The sequence below is a fragment of the Notamacropus eugenii genome, chromosome 5 (assembly GCF_028372415.1).
Source record: "Notamacropus eugenii isolate mMacEug1 chromosome 5, mMacEug1.pri_v2, whole genome shotgun sequence".
Taxonomy (NCBI): Eukaryota; Metazoa; Chordata; class Mammalia; order Diprotodontia; family Macropodidae; genus Notamacropus; species Notamacropus eugenii.
Genome location: NC_092876.1, coordinates 343544811 through 343561286, shown reverse-complemented (window position 1 = coordinate 343561286; position 16476 = coordinate 343544811). Strand labels below are relative to the sequence as shown.

At 38.7% G+C, this 16476-nt stretch overlaps 2 protein-coding genes across 4 annotated transcripts in view; one reads left to right on the top strand and one right to left on the bottom strand.

Moving 5' to 3' along the window:
* ILDR1 (immunoglobulin like domain containing receptor 1) overlaps positions 1-1493 on the bottom strand; it is a 61495-nt gene extending 60002 nt beyond the window's left edge. For all 3 annotated transcript variants that reach the window (XM_072613825.1, XM_072613826.1, XM_072613827.1), the window contains exon 1: positions 1227-1493. In XM_072613825.1, the coding sequence (XP_072469926.1) occupies positions 1227-1278 (52 nt within the window). In that variant the 5' untranslated portion in view covers positions 1279-1493. The remainder of the gene's footprint in view (positions 1-1226) is intronic.
* Positions 1-16476, top strand: part of CD86 (CD86 molecule) — a 161553-nt gene that overhangs the window by 56593 nt on the left and 88484 nt on the right. The gene's annotated exons all lie outside the window — the stretch shown is intronic.

Sequence of the window (16476 nt, the reverse complement as noted above, 5' to 3'; positions counted from 1 at the left end):
TCTATCTTCTATTTCTGTAAGGTGTCCCCTCCTTTCCTCTATAGCTTAGATTGTCATATCCTTTAAGACTCAAAGTGCCACATTCTTTTTTTTAAAATATATATATTAATTAATTTATTTTGAGTTTTGAGTTTTGAATTCCCCTTCCCCCTTCTCCTCTCCTCTCCCCAAGACACCATTCAATCTGATGTAGGTTCTACTTATACATTTGTATTAAACATTGGCCATAACGTAATGAAAGATTAGAACTAGTGAGAGGAGCCACAAGGATGAAGAAACAAGACAGAACAACGAAAGGAAAGGAGAACAAATCGTAGGTTTCCGTCCGAATTCAGACTCCACAGCTCTTTTTCTGGATGTGGATAGCATTTTCTATTGGGAGTCTTTTGGAGTTGGCTCAGATGGTAGGATCATTTCTCCTGCCTACAGTATAGTAGTCAGTGTCTCTAAGGATATATATGGTAGAGAAAGCATTCACCTGAACTGGAAAGGGAAGTTGTTTGCTGGCAGCTTCCATACGTGAATGAAAGCACAGGCTTGGTGCCTGTCTCCTATCCTAGAAGGTACTCCTTATATAGTCATTTGGGGAGAGAGGAGTGATGACAGAACATAGCTCTCCCCGTGGGAGAGAGGAGGCGATCTACAAGTGTACAATGAAACGTGCAGTCAGGGGCAGTGTGTTTCTTCAGTTTAACTCTACGAATTACAAAAGAGGGATTGGGGGAGGAGTACTGGCAATGAATGGCGTGGTTTCTTTGCTATTTAAAGCAACAGCAAAGTTTCAGGTAGAAAGGGATGTGTACGGTAAAAGAAAAGGAGGTGTGGAAGAAAGAGCTGTTTGTAGTCTCAGCAGAGCCTCCACCCTAGAGAGTGACTAGAAAGGATCTTTTCTTGCCAATCCCCCAAAAAACTGGAGAGAAGGACAGATAGGCACCTACTCAAATAGTTCTGGGCTCCTCTCTCTTAACTGCACCTGCACCTGTCTCTCCTGGGCCAGAGGTAACAGAGAAGCAAAAAAACAGGTTCTTTCAGAACAGAAACTTGATCACATTCTTAACCTCAAGGGATTGGGGTCAGCCCACATCCCTAGTTCTTCACATTCCCTCCCATCCTCTTTACTTTCTCGCCCTTCTCATCTCCACCAAGGCGGCCCAGCCCAGCTGAACAACAATGGTTCTCACGCGCGCTGGCCTAGAAAGACCAGCCCGCTAAACCCCAGGGCTCACCTGCTGGGAGCCAGGTAAAAAAGAGGAGAAAAGGCGGAGTCTCCGGGCCCATCACGGCCTCTTTCTTTCACGAATCCCAAGGCACAGTTATTTCTTCATCTGATGCAGCCCCAGGAAAGCCTGGTCTTCTTTAGGGCCTTGCAAATGCTCCCTTCCAGGAGGCAGGGAAAACTTCTGTGGTCGCCCCCAGACCAGGAGGTTTCTGGAGTGTCATCTCAACCTGTAGCACTCTCTCCTCTGCTCACTCTCCCACAAAGCTACGGCTGCTTCCTGCTCCGCCCCTTGCTCTCAGGTGAACAGGAAGGCTCTCTTTGCCTTACCAAACAGTAGTTTACCTCCCAACTCACCCTGACTGAACTGATCCCTGGAGACTCTCCCCCAACACCTTTACTCTCACTACTCCCCACATTCCGGGGGTGGAAAAACTTGCCAGAATGAAATTCTATTCCAGAAAGAAATTCCAAAAAGAAATAGCTCTTAATCTAACATCCTCTCCCCCCATTTTTTCTCTATCACCACCTCCCCTTCCTTTGTCCCTTTTTTCTAGGACTCATGGACTTCATGGACCTAATTCTCTGTGGCATTTTTCTTCCTTGTTTTCCTATTTTTTCCTCTTAACCCAAGGCCTTTTGTGTGCTGTCCACTCATTAACAAGAAATATCAGAATAACAGTGTAAGCTTCAGGATTCCTGAGTTTGAATTTGGAGAAGATGAGCACTTTTTTTTTAAAGTAAAATAATTGATTTTTGAGGTCAAACTTCTTATAATATCAAGCATCCATATTACAGCAAAACCAGGAAATTTTAAAAAACCCAAAGCCAAAATCAACCAAAATTAATAAGCAATGACTATATCACAAACACCATGTTAGTTGTTAAGAATACAAAAATGAGCATATTTTATATTCCTTTTCTTCTAGTTTATCCTTCACTTCTCTAAATTTGCATTCCCAATCTATTGTTCTCTCTTTTCATTTGGTAAGACACATCAATGCAGATTCCAGTTTCTCTATTTAATTTATTTTTTATAATTAATTTAATTTTGGTTTTCAATATTCACTTCCATAAGGTTTTGAGTTCTACATTTTCTCTCTCTTCTTCTCCTTCTCGCTCCTCAAGATGGCATGCAATTTGATATAGGCTCTAGTTATACATTGCTATTAAACATTAATTATGACATAAAGAAGAATTAGAACTAATGGGAGGAATCATGAGAAAGAAGAAACAAAACAAAACAAAACAACAAAAGAAAAGGAGAGTAAATAGTATGCTTCCATCCGCATTCAGACTCAAAAGTTCTTTCTCTGGATGTGGATGGTGTTTTCCATCATGAATCTTTTGGAGTTGTCTTAGATCCTTGAACTGCTGAGAAGAGTTAAGTCTATCAAAGTCAGTCATCTCACAATGTGGCAGTAACTGTGTACAATGTTCTCCTACTTCTGCTCATTTCACTCAACAACAATTCCTATAAGTCTTTTCAGGTTTTTCTGAAGGTGGCCGGTTCATCATTTCTTATTGCACAATAGTATTCCATTACATTCATATACCACAACTTATTCAGCCATTCCCCAATTGATGGGCATTCCCTCAATTTCCAATTCTTGGCTACCAGAAAAGAGTTGCTATAAATGTTTTTGTACATGTGGGTCCTTTCCCCAATTTTACAATGTGTTTGGGATACAGACCTAGAAGTGATATTGCTGGGTGAAAGGGTATGTACAATTTTATAGCCCTTTGGGAATAGTTCCAAATTGCTCTCCACAATGGTTGGATCAGTTACCAACAATACATAGTGTTCCAGTTTTCCCACAGCATGTCCAGCATTTATCATTTTCCTGTTTTGTCATGTTAGCCAATCTGATAGGTGTGATGTGGTACCTCAGAGTTGTTTTGGTTTGCATTTCTCTGATCAATAGTGATTTAGAGCATTTTTTCATGACTATAGATAGCTTTAATTTCTTCCTCTGAAAACTGCCTGTTCATAAATTTGACCATTTATTAACTGGGGAATGACTTGTATTCTTATAAATTCCACTCACTTCTCTACATATTTTAGAAATGAGGCCTTCATCAGAGATACTGGCTATAAAAATTGTTTTCCAGCTTTCCTTCTAATTTTGGTTGAATTGGCTTTGTTTGTGCAAAAGCTTTTCAATTTAATGTAATCAAAATTCTCCATTGTGCATTTCATAATGTTCTCTCTCTCCTGTTTGATCATAAATTCTTCCCTTTTCCATAGATCTGACAGGTAAACTATTCTTTTCTTTCCTACTTTGCTTATAGTATCAGCTTTATATCTAAATCATGGGAGTAGACCAAGTTACCTGAATGGGGACCCAGCTAGCTGGGTAACTCAGCTCATCCTCTCCCTCTCCCTTTCCTTCTCCTCTCCAAAGGAAGGGAAATTTTGGTGGTCAGAAGCTGCCCAGTTAACTTGGAGTTTACTGGCTAGATTTTTTCCTTTGCTTTCCTTTCCTTTCCTTTCCTTTTCCTTTCCTTTCCTTTCCTTTCCTTTCCTTTCCTTTCCTTTCCTTTCCTTTCCTTTCCTTTCCTTTCCTTTCCTTTCCTTTCCTTTCCTTTCCTTTCCTTTTTCCTTTCCTTTCCTTTCCTTTCCTTTCCTTTCCTTCCTTTCCTTTCCTTTTTCCTTTCCTTTCCTTTCCTTTCCTTTCCTTTCCTTTCCTTTCCTTTCCTTTCCTTTCCTTTCCTTTCCTTTCCTTTTTCCTTTCCTTTCCTTTCCTTTCCTTTCCTTTCCTTTCCTTTCCTTTCCTTTCCTTTCCTTTCCTTTCCTTTCCTTTCCTTTCCTTTCCTTTCCTTTCCTTTCCTTCCTTCCTTCCTTCCTTCCTTCCTTCCTTCCTTCCTTCCTTCCTTCCTTCCTTCTTCTTTCTTTTCTTTCTTTCTTTCTTTCTTTCTTTCTTTCTTTCTTTCTTTCTTTCTTTCTTTCTTTCTTTCTTTCTTTCTTTCTTTCTTTCTTCCTCCCTTCCTTCCTTTCTCTCTCTCCCTTCCTTTCTCTCTCTCTCTCTCTCTCTCTCTCTCTCTCTCTCTCTCTCTCTCTCTCTCTCTGTCTCTTGTAAAACCTTAACCCAGTTCACTCTGAAGCCCATAGATTGGACCACAATAGGTCCCTGCCCAAGCTGCGCTTCATGACTATTTTTTGGGCCGTCCTGGCTTAGAGTGAATATCAATGGCAACTGTTTCTCTTTGGACCATCAACCCTGAGGGTCTCGCCTTCCCAGCTTGATTTTTTTTTTAATTTTTCTAATTAAAGGGGTCATCCCTTGACTACTTCTTAAAGTATTCACTGAATGGGCATTACCTCACTCTAAGTGAGTACCTGAAAAAGTCTTAGCCTAAAAGGGCCAGGGTCTCCCATTGCATCCTGGGCCATCTCCAGTCATCCTGATGAATATCTGGTTGCTGGATCCAGATGGCTCTGGAGGAGAAAGTGAGGCTGGTGACCTTGCCCTACCTCACTCAAATCAAAGACAACTGCAAGTCATGTCATTATTTCGCTGATGTCATGGTCCTCTTTGAAAACTAAGGACAAACACAAATCACATGCCCATTTTGACTTTATCTTGATATACAGTGTAAGATGTTGGTCTATGCCTAGTTTCTGCCATACTGTTTTCCAGTTTTCCCCAGAAGTTTTTGTTAAATAGTGAGTTTTTATCCCAGAAGCTGGAATCTTTGGAGTAGATTACTATAGTCATTGACTATTGTATCTTCTATACCTAACCTGTTCCACTGATCTACCACTCTGTTTCTTAGCTAGTACCAAGTAGTTTTGATGATTGCTGCTTTATAATACAATTTAATATCTGGTGCAGCTAGGCCACCTTCCCTTGCATTTTTTTTTCATTAGTTCACTTGATATCCTGGACCTTTTGTTCTTCCAGATGAATTTTGTTATTGTTTTTTCTAGCTGTATAAAATTATTTTTTTGGTAGTTTGATTGGTATGGCATTGAATAGGCAATTTAATTTAGGTAGAATAGTCATTTTTATTGTATTAGCTCAGCCTTCCCATGAATAATATTTTTCCAGTTATTTAGATCTGACTTTATTTGTGTGAGAAGTGTTTTGTAGCTGTGTTCATATAGCTCCTGAATTTGTTTTGGCATGTAGACTCCCAAATATTTTATAATATCTACAGTAACTGTAAATGGAATTTCTCTTTCTATCTCTTGCTGTTGGGCTTTGTTAGTGGTATATACAAATGCCAATGATTCATGTGAATTTATTTTATATCCTGAAACTTTGCTAAATTTTTTTTTAATTTCAAGTAATTTTTAATTTGATTCTCTAAGTATACCATTATATCATCTGCATGTCTATTCTAATTCGTTCAATTTCTTTTTCTTCTCTTATTGCTAAAGCTAACATTTCTAGTACAATATTGAATAACAGCAGTAATAATAGATATCCTTGTTTCACCCCTGATCTAACTGGAAATGCTTCTAACTTATCCTCATTACATATAATGCTTACTAATGTTTTAGATAAATGCTGCCTATCATTTTAAGGAATCTCCATTTATTCCTATGTTCTTTAGTGTTTTTAATAGGAATGAGCATTATATTTTGTGAAATGCTTTTTATGTATCTACAGTTTTTCTATTTTACCTATTATTTTTGCTGTTTAGCCATAAATTCTGCTTCTATAATTCTTATTTCTCTTTTGAATCACTCAGGGAAAGAGTGTTGCAGTTCCATGTTCTCTTCATGTTCTATAGTGTTCTCCATCTAATCAATTGTTGGGTCATTTTCTTTTGTTTTGCAGTATTAATCATGAATGATTGTGGTCATATTTCCTTCTTTCTGTCTTTTTATTTTAACATTCATTAAAATATTTTTTAGTCATAAATTTTTCCTTCCCTTCAGCCTCTCACTCCACTCCCCCTTCACATTGAGAAGGCAAGCAATATCTTATCCATTATACGTGTGAATTCATGGAAAGCATTTTTCCATATTATCCATGTTGTAAAAAAAAAGGCAAGAAAAATGAAAAAATATGCTTCAGTCTTCATTCACTGTTCATCAGCTCTCTCTCTTGAAGTGGATAACTTTTTTTTTTTATCATTAGTCCTTTGGAATTGTCGTGGATTATGATATTGATCAGAGTAGCTAAGTCTTTTATAATTGGTTATCATTACAATATTGATAGTACTGTATACAATTGTCTCTCTTGCTCTTGTCAGTTCACTTTATATCAGTTCATCTAAGTCTTCCCATGTTTTTCTGAAACTATCTCCTTCAGCATTTCTTACAGCACAATAGTATTAGGATGAGCACTTTTAAGGTTAAAGCCCTTTCAGTGATTCATCAGATTATAGATCTAGAGATAGAAAAGACCTCAAAGTCTAGTCCTCTCATTTTACAGTGGAACTTTAGGGACTTATTCTGAAATTAGACTGAATCAGATGTAACTGGAGGTAACATATATTTTTATGTTATATAAATAATACGTTATATATTTATTTTATGTTGTATAGCTTTTTATGTTATAAAAATGGATATTCTAAAAACTACCTGAAATCTTATAGAAATAAGGAATGAGGAAACTGAGGAAGTTGTGACTTGATTCAAATTTCTACAATGTGTCTAAGGTAGGATTTGAACTCAGATTCCTTGACTCCAGTGCCCTTTTCAGGTCGTATTCCACAGCCTCCAGATTGATAAATCACATAGCTAAGTTTATGCAAATGAGAGCTATTAACTGTATAACCAAATGCTATATTATTAATTATTAATTAATATGTTGTTCAGTGGTTTCAATTGTGTCCTACTCTTTGTGACTCCATTTGGGTTTTCTTGGCAAAGATACTAGATTGGTTCCCCATCTCCTTCTCCAGCTCATTTTATAGATGAAGAAACAGGAAAATAGGATTAAGTGACTTGCCCAGGCTCACACAGTTCGGAAGTGTCTGAGGTCAAATTTGAACTCAAGAAGATGAGTCTTCCTGACTCCACATCCAGGATTATATACACCATAGCACCACCTAATTACTAGAGTTATGAACAATTAACAAAGTGATCAAATCCTAAGGAACAAAGTCTAAATTCAAAGACTGCCGGATTTCTATTCAGAGGACTTAGGTATGAATCCTAGCTCTCCTACTTGCTGCCAAGATAGTCTTTGGAAATTCACTTAATCCCTTTATGCCTTAGTTCTTCATTTATAAAATGAGGAGAGCTGAATTAAATGGCTTCCAAGATCCCTTCCAGGTCTGAATCTATTGACATTCATGGCCCCACCTTACATTTTACTTGTTGTTTGACTTAATCTTTATGAGCCTCAACAATACCTTCGGTAGCAATACCACCAACCTCACAGGGTTGTCATGAGGATCAAATGAGAGAGGCAATAGATTGGTTCAAATCCTGCTTTTGCCGTGTCTTAATTATGTGACCTCGGGCAAGTCACAGCTTCTCTGGGCTTAGTTCCTGTAACAGCAAGGACCCTGGCATGCACAGGAGGGCCTGCTGTACAGGTTCTTAGATCTGCTTTTCTAAAAGGGAAGCAATTTTTGAAGAGTCAATAATCTACTTTAATCAAGCACATATATGATTCACCTAGTTCAGGGGAAAAGTTAGCACCCTGATCTTCAGAGAAAATACAAAGAAATAAAGTACAACAGACAGGGCTTCCAATTGTCTGACCATGAGCAATACATACAGAGTTACCAGAGAGCATCTGAATTTAGAGGCTCTCCAAAGTCTCATCTGGCCAAACAAACACTTCTAAGGAGTAAGCCCCAAAGTAACATCTCACCTCAGAGTACTTAAACACTTCTCAGAACTGGAGGGCACTATCCTTTGACCCAGTGCCTCATTAGAAATTAACAAAAGGTGTGGGCCTCCCCTAATCAAGTTTCCCTTAATGCGTAGATCTGTTACAAAAGTAAAAATTCTAAAAACCACCTGAAGTCTTATAGAAATAATAATAATAATAACTCATGTTTATGTAGCATTTGATACTTTGCAAAGTGCTATATCTTATTTGAGGCTCAAAACAAACCTGTGCTATGAATACTATAGATATCACCCACATTTTATAGGTGGGGAAACTAAGGCTCAAGAAGTGAGAGGAAGTGCTCAAGGACACACATCTGGAACTGTGAGGGGCAGGATCTGAACCTACCTACATCTTCCTGATTCCATTATATGCCATTCTATCTCTCAAATTGTTTTTGTTGACTATCAGTTTCTATGCATTCCTCAGGGCAGCTAGGCAGCACTGAGGATAGAGCACTGAGCCTGGAGTCAGGAAGATTTGTGTTCAAATCCAGCCTTGGACAGTTACTAGCTGTATGACCCTTGGCAAGTCACTTAACCCTGTTTGCCTCAGTTTCCTCATCTATAAAATGAGCTGGAGAAGGAAATGACCAACCAGTAAAGTATCTTTACCCAGAAAGCCAAAAGGGGGTCATGAAGGGTTGGATATGACTGAAACTGCTGAACAGTGCATTACTCATTCCACTGACTACCCTATCTGTCCCTCCAACTCATTAAAGTGAAAAATTGACAGTTGTCTATATTTAAATCTCTCTGCAGATGTGCCTCAATTTTGCTAAATTTAACCATGTGTGCATGTAAAGTCAGGAGTCAGTGTAGATAGAAACTATTCTACAATCACTGACTGTATGACCCTTAGACTATTGAGTCAACCACAATGTGTATATGACCCTTTAGTGTTGACAGGAATTGGGCTAGATAATCATATATTACTCAACACAGAATATCACCACTGAAAAAGAAGTCAATAATGATAAGAGCTGTCAATTACATGGTTCTTTAAGGTTTGCAAAGTACTTCACGTACATTGTGTCCTTTGAATCTCACAACAAACTAATGAGGTAAGAGATAGGGTCATTATTATCCTCATTTTATAGATGGGGAAATCCTGAAGCTCAATTCTTGAAAGCTTGGGATGATTTTCTTTTCAATTCAGAGATGACATTCCTCAAAGTTGTCTCCTTTCTCAACTTTCCACACTACTGTTTGTTGGGTGGGATGTTTCCTACTGGTTAAAGGGCTTTATAGCCAAATGTCATGCCTGATAGGCATCTCCTACTTTACTGACTGCTAGAAAGTGTCTGGCTTTTTAAAGGGCCATCAGGGTCATGGCTGATCCTTGGCAAACCAATGACTAGCAGCCCTTTAATCCCATCAATTTAATTTTAATCTGAGAACTAAATGCCTCACAAGGAAGTTACGCTGTACAAACCCTTCTTATGCATTGTTTAAGACCTTAACACCTTTGTCTCTGTTATAGACCCCTTAACTTCTGTGATTTCTTCCTTTGATCTGGAGAGAAATCAATTGGTGACCAGATCAATTCCACCCCCTCCCTCCTCTAGCTACTTGTGTAACCTTGAGTGAATCCCTTTGCTTGTTGAAGTCTGTTTCTTATCTGTAAAACTGAGGAATTGGACCAAATGGACTCTTACAGCTGTATACCTTCCCATTGCTCTAAGTGCTTAGTCAATATTTGTCAAATCAAGATACATTTCTGAGATCCATCAAGAGAGAAAACTTGCCTTAAGAAAGCCAAAGAACAGCCAATCAAAGGAACACTCTTGTATCTGAATAGAAAGAAAAGAGCATTAGCTGATTGAAGTTGGTAGATAGTGGGGATGAGAGGGGAAGTCTGATCAGATGTCTGAATCAGAAAGAGGAGCAGGGGTCAGCCTGGAGCAGACTAAGAAGTGGAGTGGGGCTAGAAAGAGAAGACAGACTTCTTGGATGGTCAGTGAGAAATAAAACTAACTACTCTACAAATGAACTAGACCTGGAAACTTGGACAGAAGTATTCAGGACCTAGAGGATTTCTGAGTTCTTGTCCTCCAAATGGGACAAAACAAAGTTTCATGTCTACAAAATGTGCTTGTGTTTAACCTATCTGAACTTGTTCATCGTCATGGGATTTAGGAGGAGTGGAAGGAGTCATCTAGTCCATCTAGGAGATCCACCTTCTTACTTTACAAATAAGGGAACTAAGACTCAGGAGAGGAAATAACTTGGCCAAGTTGCAGAGTCAGAATTTAAACTCATGTTATGCAATTCCAAATTCAGCGATGTTTCTACTTACTTGTAGGCAAATGATAGAGAGGCAGGGGCAGTTAGGTGCAGTGGATAGAGTCCTGGGTATGAAGTCAGGAAGACCCATCTTCCTAATTTCGTATCTGTCCTTAGATATTTACTACCTGTGTGACCTTGGATAAGTCACTTAACCCTGTTTGCCTCAGTTCCTCATCTGTAAAATGAGCTGGAGAAGGAAATGGCAAATCAATCCAATATCTGTGCCAAAAAATCCCCAAATGGGGTCATGAAGAATCAGAAATGACTGAACAACAACAAAGAGAAATAGAGTTTGTGTGTTCCTTACATGTGTAGTAATGCAACTTGTGTTGCACTGACCTGAGATTATGTTAATGTTAACAGGTTATTTGGGACAGGGAGACATAAGATAAATGGAAGACTAGATTTTTGAAGTTATAGTGACAGGAAATCATTCCTTCTCTTTTTTGTGGAAGAAGGAAGGAAGAAAGTGAAGATGGGAGGAAGAGATGAAGGAGAGAGAATGAAAGGTAGAAGAAAGGGTAGCAAAGGATCCCAAAAGAGCAGCCCCGATGAGGAGGACCAACAAATGGCAGCAGAATGTAACTTGGTAAGGGAAGACCACCATGGTGACCAAGAAGAAGGGAGAAGACACCAACAGTGTAGCCCAGAAGCCAAGCATAGCAACCTGTAGTTTTTTGGGGTCATCATATCAGCTGGGTGACATTGGCAGCTCTGTGGAAAGAATGGCTAGCAGCAGTCCCAGAAAAAAAAAATTGGTTTCAACAGGGTAGGAGCTCAAGTCGCCTTGGTTATGTGTATTCCCCATGCCTGTGTTCCATCCACACATGGTCTCTTGCCATTAATATTTTCTACTCATGTGTTTCCTCTCCCATTGCCATCATGGTAACCTATGGGAGGGTGTAGCCCTTGACATTTATTTTGCTGTATGATTTAATTAAATGTCTTTTGCTTTGAACTGGTATGGTTGTTCAAACATTGGTAAGTTGCAATTCTGCAATCCCAACCCAAAGTTTGCCTGAAATGTGAGCATCTAGGAGCATGGGCTACATTTTCAGAACAAGGAAAGTCACTAAGAGAGTCAGTCACCAATCACCTGAGGAGCCATGTTCAAGCCCAGCAGTTTGATCTCTGTCAGAGTTTCAGGTCTTGTGGAATGGGGATCTCGTGGTATTTCTATTCCACTGTAACAAAGTTCTCCGATGCAGACCAGAGGATGTATTTTGGTCAGATTATCTCTCTGCACTCTACATAGAACAAAAAGACAATAACCCCAGAGACCCATTTCCCCAAACTTAACCTAGAGGTGGATTTCCTTTTCTGGTGTTTCTTCACTTTTTGCAGGACCTTGGGCTAGTGCTTAGGCTAGATTCAGTTCCCAGGTTAGTGAAACTTGCTCATCACACCATTTCTTGAAGTTTCTTGAATGGGAAATATGTCATATTCTTTCCATTAGCCTTTGCTTTTTTCCTCTTAGAGATGGGCATCTGAGGGTTCCTGTCAGGACAGACCTACTTAACTTACGCAACCTAAATCTTACCCTTCTGTTCAAAGGGGAACATGGGGTTCCTTAAATGGAAGAATACCTCTGTGGAAAAATAGGGCATCCCCAGGTCAAAGAAGTTCCCAAACAGAAGGTTCTCTTTCCATCAGGCCTCGTCACTGCCTGTCCTAGGTAACTTTCCCCACCACCACATAGGGTATCAAGAGGAGGGAATTTCTCCAGCAATGACCTTGGCTTAAGCTCCTTTTCTTCCCCATCCCCTCCTATACTTCTCTCTTTGTATCTGTCACCTACTGAGTTCAATGCCAGATGTCCCGTGACATCCATGCAAGAGCATAATCATTTTTAATATAGGGAAAAGTAATGGCCAAGTATAATTTATGGTATAGAAATGTTATAGATACACCGTCTCACGCTAATCAATTAACTTGGAGCAGGATTTAAAGCAAAACTCTAGGCAAGCCATTTTCTCTCCTCTGTTGATTCAGAAAAAGCTTCTGCCCACAGAAAATCTCTGACTATCCTTTCCCTTAATGATGATGAAGATGATGATAGTGATAGCTAGTATTTATAGAAGAGGCAGCTAGAGTACCCAACCTAGAGTCAGGAGGGCCTGAGTTCAAATCTAACTTCAGATACTAACAAGCTGTGTGACCCTGGGCAAGTCACTTAACCCTGTTTGCCTCAGTTTCCTCATCTGTAAAATGAGCTGGAGAAGGAAATGGCAAACTGCTTCAGTATCTTTGCGAAGAAAACCCCAAATAGGGTCACAAAGAGTGGGACACAACCAATAGCCTAAGTAACAAGAAAAACATTTATAGATCACTTTAAGATTTGCAAAGTGCCTCACAATATTACCTCATTTTAACCTCATGGCAATCCTGAGAGGTAGGTGCTATTATTAGCATCCCTATTTTACAGAGAAGGAAACTGAGTCAGATAGAAATTAAGTGACTTGCTCAGGGCCACATAGCTAGTAAACATCTAAGACAGAATTCAAACTCAGGTCCTCCTGACTCCAGGTCTAACATTTTATCCACTATAACCACCTAGCTGCCTATGGTTTCCCTAGATTTGGAGCACTGAATATTTCACTAAGTTTTCCTGAACTACTAGCGATTCCCTTTTCAGAGCAGCGGCTACACTCTCCATTGCTCATTAGATACTGCACAGAAGCAGTATTTGTGGAATCTTTTCTCCTTTACAATTTTACTCTTCTTTACCGCTTACCAAAAGGCTCTTGACTTCTCCATTAGGGATCAATTCTGTTTCTTAGATAATTTTTAGATCACATCCATAGCACATTCTTTCAAAGCATATTACTTAGTCAAGAAATTCCCAGTTAACCCATATATCCTATCCTGTGATGTTTTATTGTTCTCATCCTACTGTATGATGATAATAACTAAAATAATAATAGTAATATTGCCCACATTCAGATAATTAAGAAATTAAGAATGGCAGATGTCATCATGTCAGTTGCTTACAATCTCCAAATTCCATGGCATGAAAAGTTTACAGTAGGTAGGTGGCACAGTGGATAGAGTGCCAAGTCTTGGAGCCAGGAAGACCTGAGTTCAAATATGGCCTCAGACACTTACTAGTTGTGTGACCCTGGGCAAGTCACTTAAATTGGTTTGCCTCAGTTTCCTCACCTGTAAAATGAACTAGAGAAGGAAATGGCAAATCATTCCAGTATCTTTGCCAAGAAAACCCCAAAAGGGGTCATGGAGAATCAGACATGACTGAAAATGACTGAACAACAACCATAAAATGAAAAGCATTCAAAATATACTTAGCAGAAGAAATTAATACCTTGTGGAAACAGGACCCAGTGCAAGTCATCTTTGCCTTGCTTGCTACTGGAGTTGTCTCAAAGATGTTTTCAATGAGTCTACAGAAGATGAGACTGCATCTCGATGCTCATATTCAATTACAAAAAGCAGGTCCCTTTATTCATTTGTGTAATAGTCTGGAGAGCATAAAAATATAAAAGAATTATCCTTCAGTCATTTCTATTTGAGACCCATCAAAAATATGAGATAAAGCAGATGATAATCATTATACATAAAGGAATGATATAAAGATTATGAATTGTTTTAGGACCTTCCTAGAGGCAATTAAGTGGAATAGTGGATAGAGTGTTCTGTCTGGAGTCAAGAAGATCTAAGTTTAAATCCAGCCTCAGAAACTTACTAGCTGTGTGGCAGTGGACAAGTCATTTAATCTGTCTGCCTCAGTTTATTCAACTGTAAAGTGTAAATGGGGACAATAATAGCACCTCCTCCCAGGGTTGCTGTGAGGATCAAGTGAGATAATATTTATAAAGTACTTGGTGCATAATAGGAACTTAATAAATGCTCATTCCCTGTCCTTATCTGAACTATTTAGGATATGAGGAGAAGAATGAGAACAATAAGGAGTTCATATTTAAAAAGCCCCATAGGGTTTATGAAACACTTTATATACATTATTTTTGACTATTTGGTATAGAGTCTGGAACGAACTGGATTCAAATCCTTTTTCTAAAACTCTTGCTATTTGTGTGGCCGAGGGCAAGTCTTCTCTAACCTCCAGTTTCCTCATCTGTAAAATGATGAAAATAATGCCAACAACACTTATCTCAGTAGGTTATAAGGATCAAATGAGATCGGTGTATGTAAAGCATGTTATAACTCTTCAAATATTGTATGAATGTCACCTGTTATTTCATCCGATCACCACAATCACCTTTTAAGATAAATACGATAGTTATATCCTGAAGAGGTAAAATATTACAAAATCACAAAGTTAGTTAGTGAAAAATCTGGAAGTAGAACCGTGTGTCTGGCATTTAATTACAATTCGACACTAAGGCTCCAGTTGTTCTGAACATACTACAAATCTATCCTGACTTTGGATTGGTGAATGTGTTATATATGTGCACCACAGTTTTAGATAGCACTTGGGGGCCATTTTCTTTAAATTTGGCATATGCCTTCCCCGAAGGTACACAAAGCTCTTGAATTCCCCTGATCTTCAGTTCCTTGTCAAATGCCAGATTCCTAATTATAGCATTTTAGAGGGTCCTCCCCACCTTTCTGGAAAGCCTTAGTTTCCCTGGCCTGAGCCAGATCTTTCAGTAAATTAGTTTAAGTACCAATAGGTTTTTCCCTTCCCTTCAAAGGAGGAGCTTTAATCTTACTAGGGGTTGGGACTGTCCCTCAGATAAAGAATAACCCTTAATTACATCACTGCTCTGATGCTGGCACATTATAACCCCTCTAGGTTCTGGGGTTTCCCTCATCTTTGTCCACATAGCAGCCTTTCCATGTAATGGAACACATCTTCAGGTTACCCTAAACCAGTGGTGCACTGATAAATGTGTAACAGATTCACTAGGGAAAAAAATAGCATTCCTGGGACACACGTTTAAATTTAATTTGCATTATCAACATTTTCTCCATCACTTTCTTAAAATCTTGTTATCAGAACACTAAATTAAACCTGAGTTGAATATTTGCTAATTTCTGAGGTATAAATGTTTACCATGAAAATTTAACAATCTCTCTAACCAATAAGAGCCAACAGTTGCAGCTCAGTGCTACCTGCAACCTCCTCTTAATGCTCTCCTCAACCCTGAATCTTGAATCAAATAAACTTCTTTAACAATACAGATATTTAGTATATTTATTGCAGCTCTTTTTGTGGTGGCTAAAAATTGGAAATTGAAGGGATGCCTATCAGTTAATGAATGACTAAACAAGGTGTGGCATATGATTGTGATGGAATATTATTGTGCCATAAGAAATTAAAAGAAAGATGATTTCAGAAAAACCTGGAAAGACTTACATGAACTGATGCATAGTGAAATGAACAGAAACAGGAGAAGGTTATACACAGTAACAGCAATATTATTCAACAAAGAATTGTGAATAACAGCTATTTTGAGCAAAACAGTAATCCAAAGCAATCTCAAAGGACTAAGGATGAAGCATACTATCCACCTCAACAGAAATAACTGATATTGTTTGAATATAGACTGAAGCATGCTTTTTTCATTTTCCTCCTTTCTTTCTTTCTCTCTTTCTTTCCTTTTCTTCTTTCCTTCCTTCTTTTCTTCCTTCCTTTCCTTCATTTTTTTTCTTTTTTTGAGTCTTCTTATACAAAATGATTAATATGGGAATGTTCTACATAACTGCACATATATAACCTATATCTGATTGCTTACTGTCTTGGGGGTAGGGGAAAAGGAGAGATCGACTTTAAAACTCAAAACTTCAAATACAAACGTTTCCAAAATTAGAAAAAAAAGATATATGATCACTTTCTTTTCCTCCCTGACCTGGAACAAGAGTTGTGCTTTCTTCTTGGTAACAAAATCTGTTAGATGCATTCAAAATATTCCCCACCTTTTCCCTCAGGTTGATTGCCTCTGCTTCTTCTACTCTGGGGAAAGGTGTTATTTGATGCCAAATTGCCCAGAATGCTGTTGATTGGCTGTGTAATCTTTGTAGATAAAGTTGGAAGATGGAGCCCAAACTCTGCCTAGAACAAGACTAATCCTTGGTGTGGGGCATCACTTTCTTCTTTTGGAGTGGGGGAAGCAATTGGAGTTGGTTGATTTGCCCAGGGTCACATAAGGATCTGAGACCAAATTTGATCTCAGGTCCTCCTGACTCCAGGGTC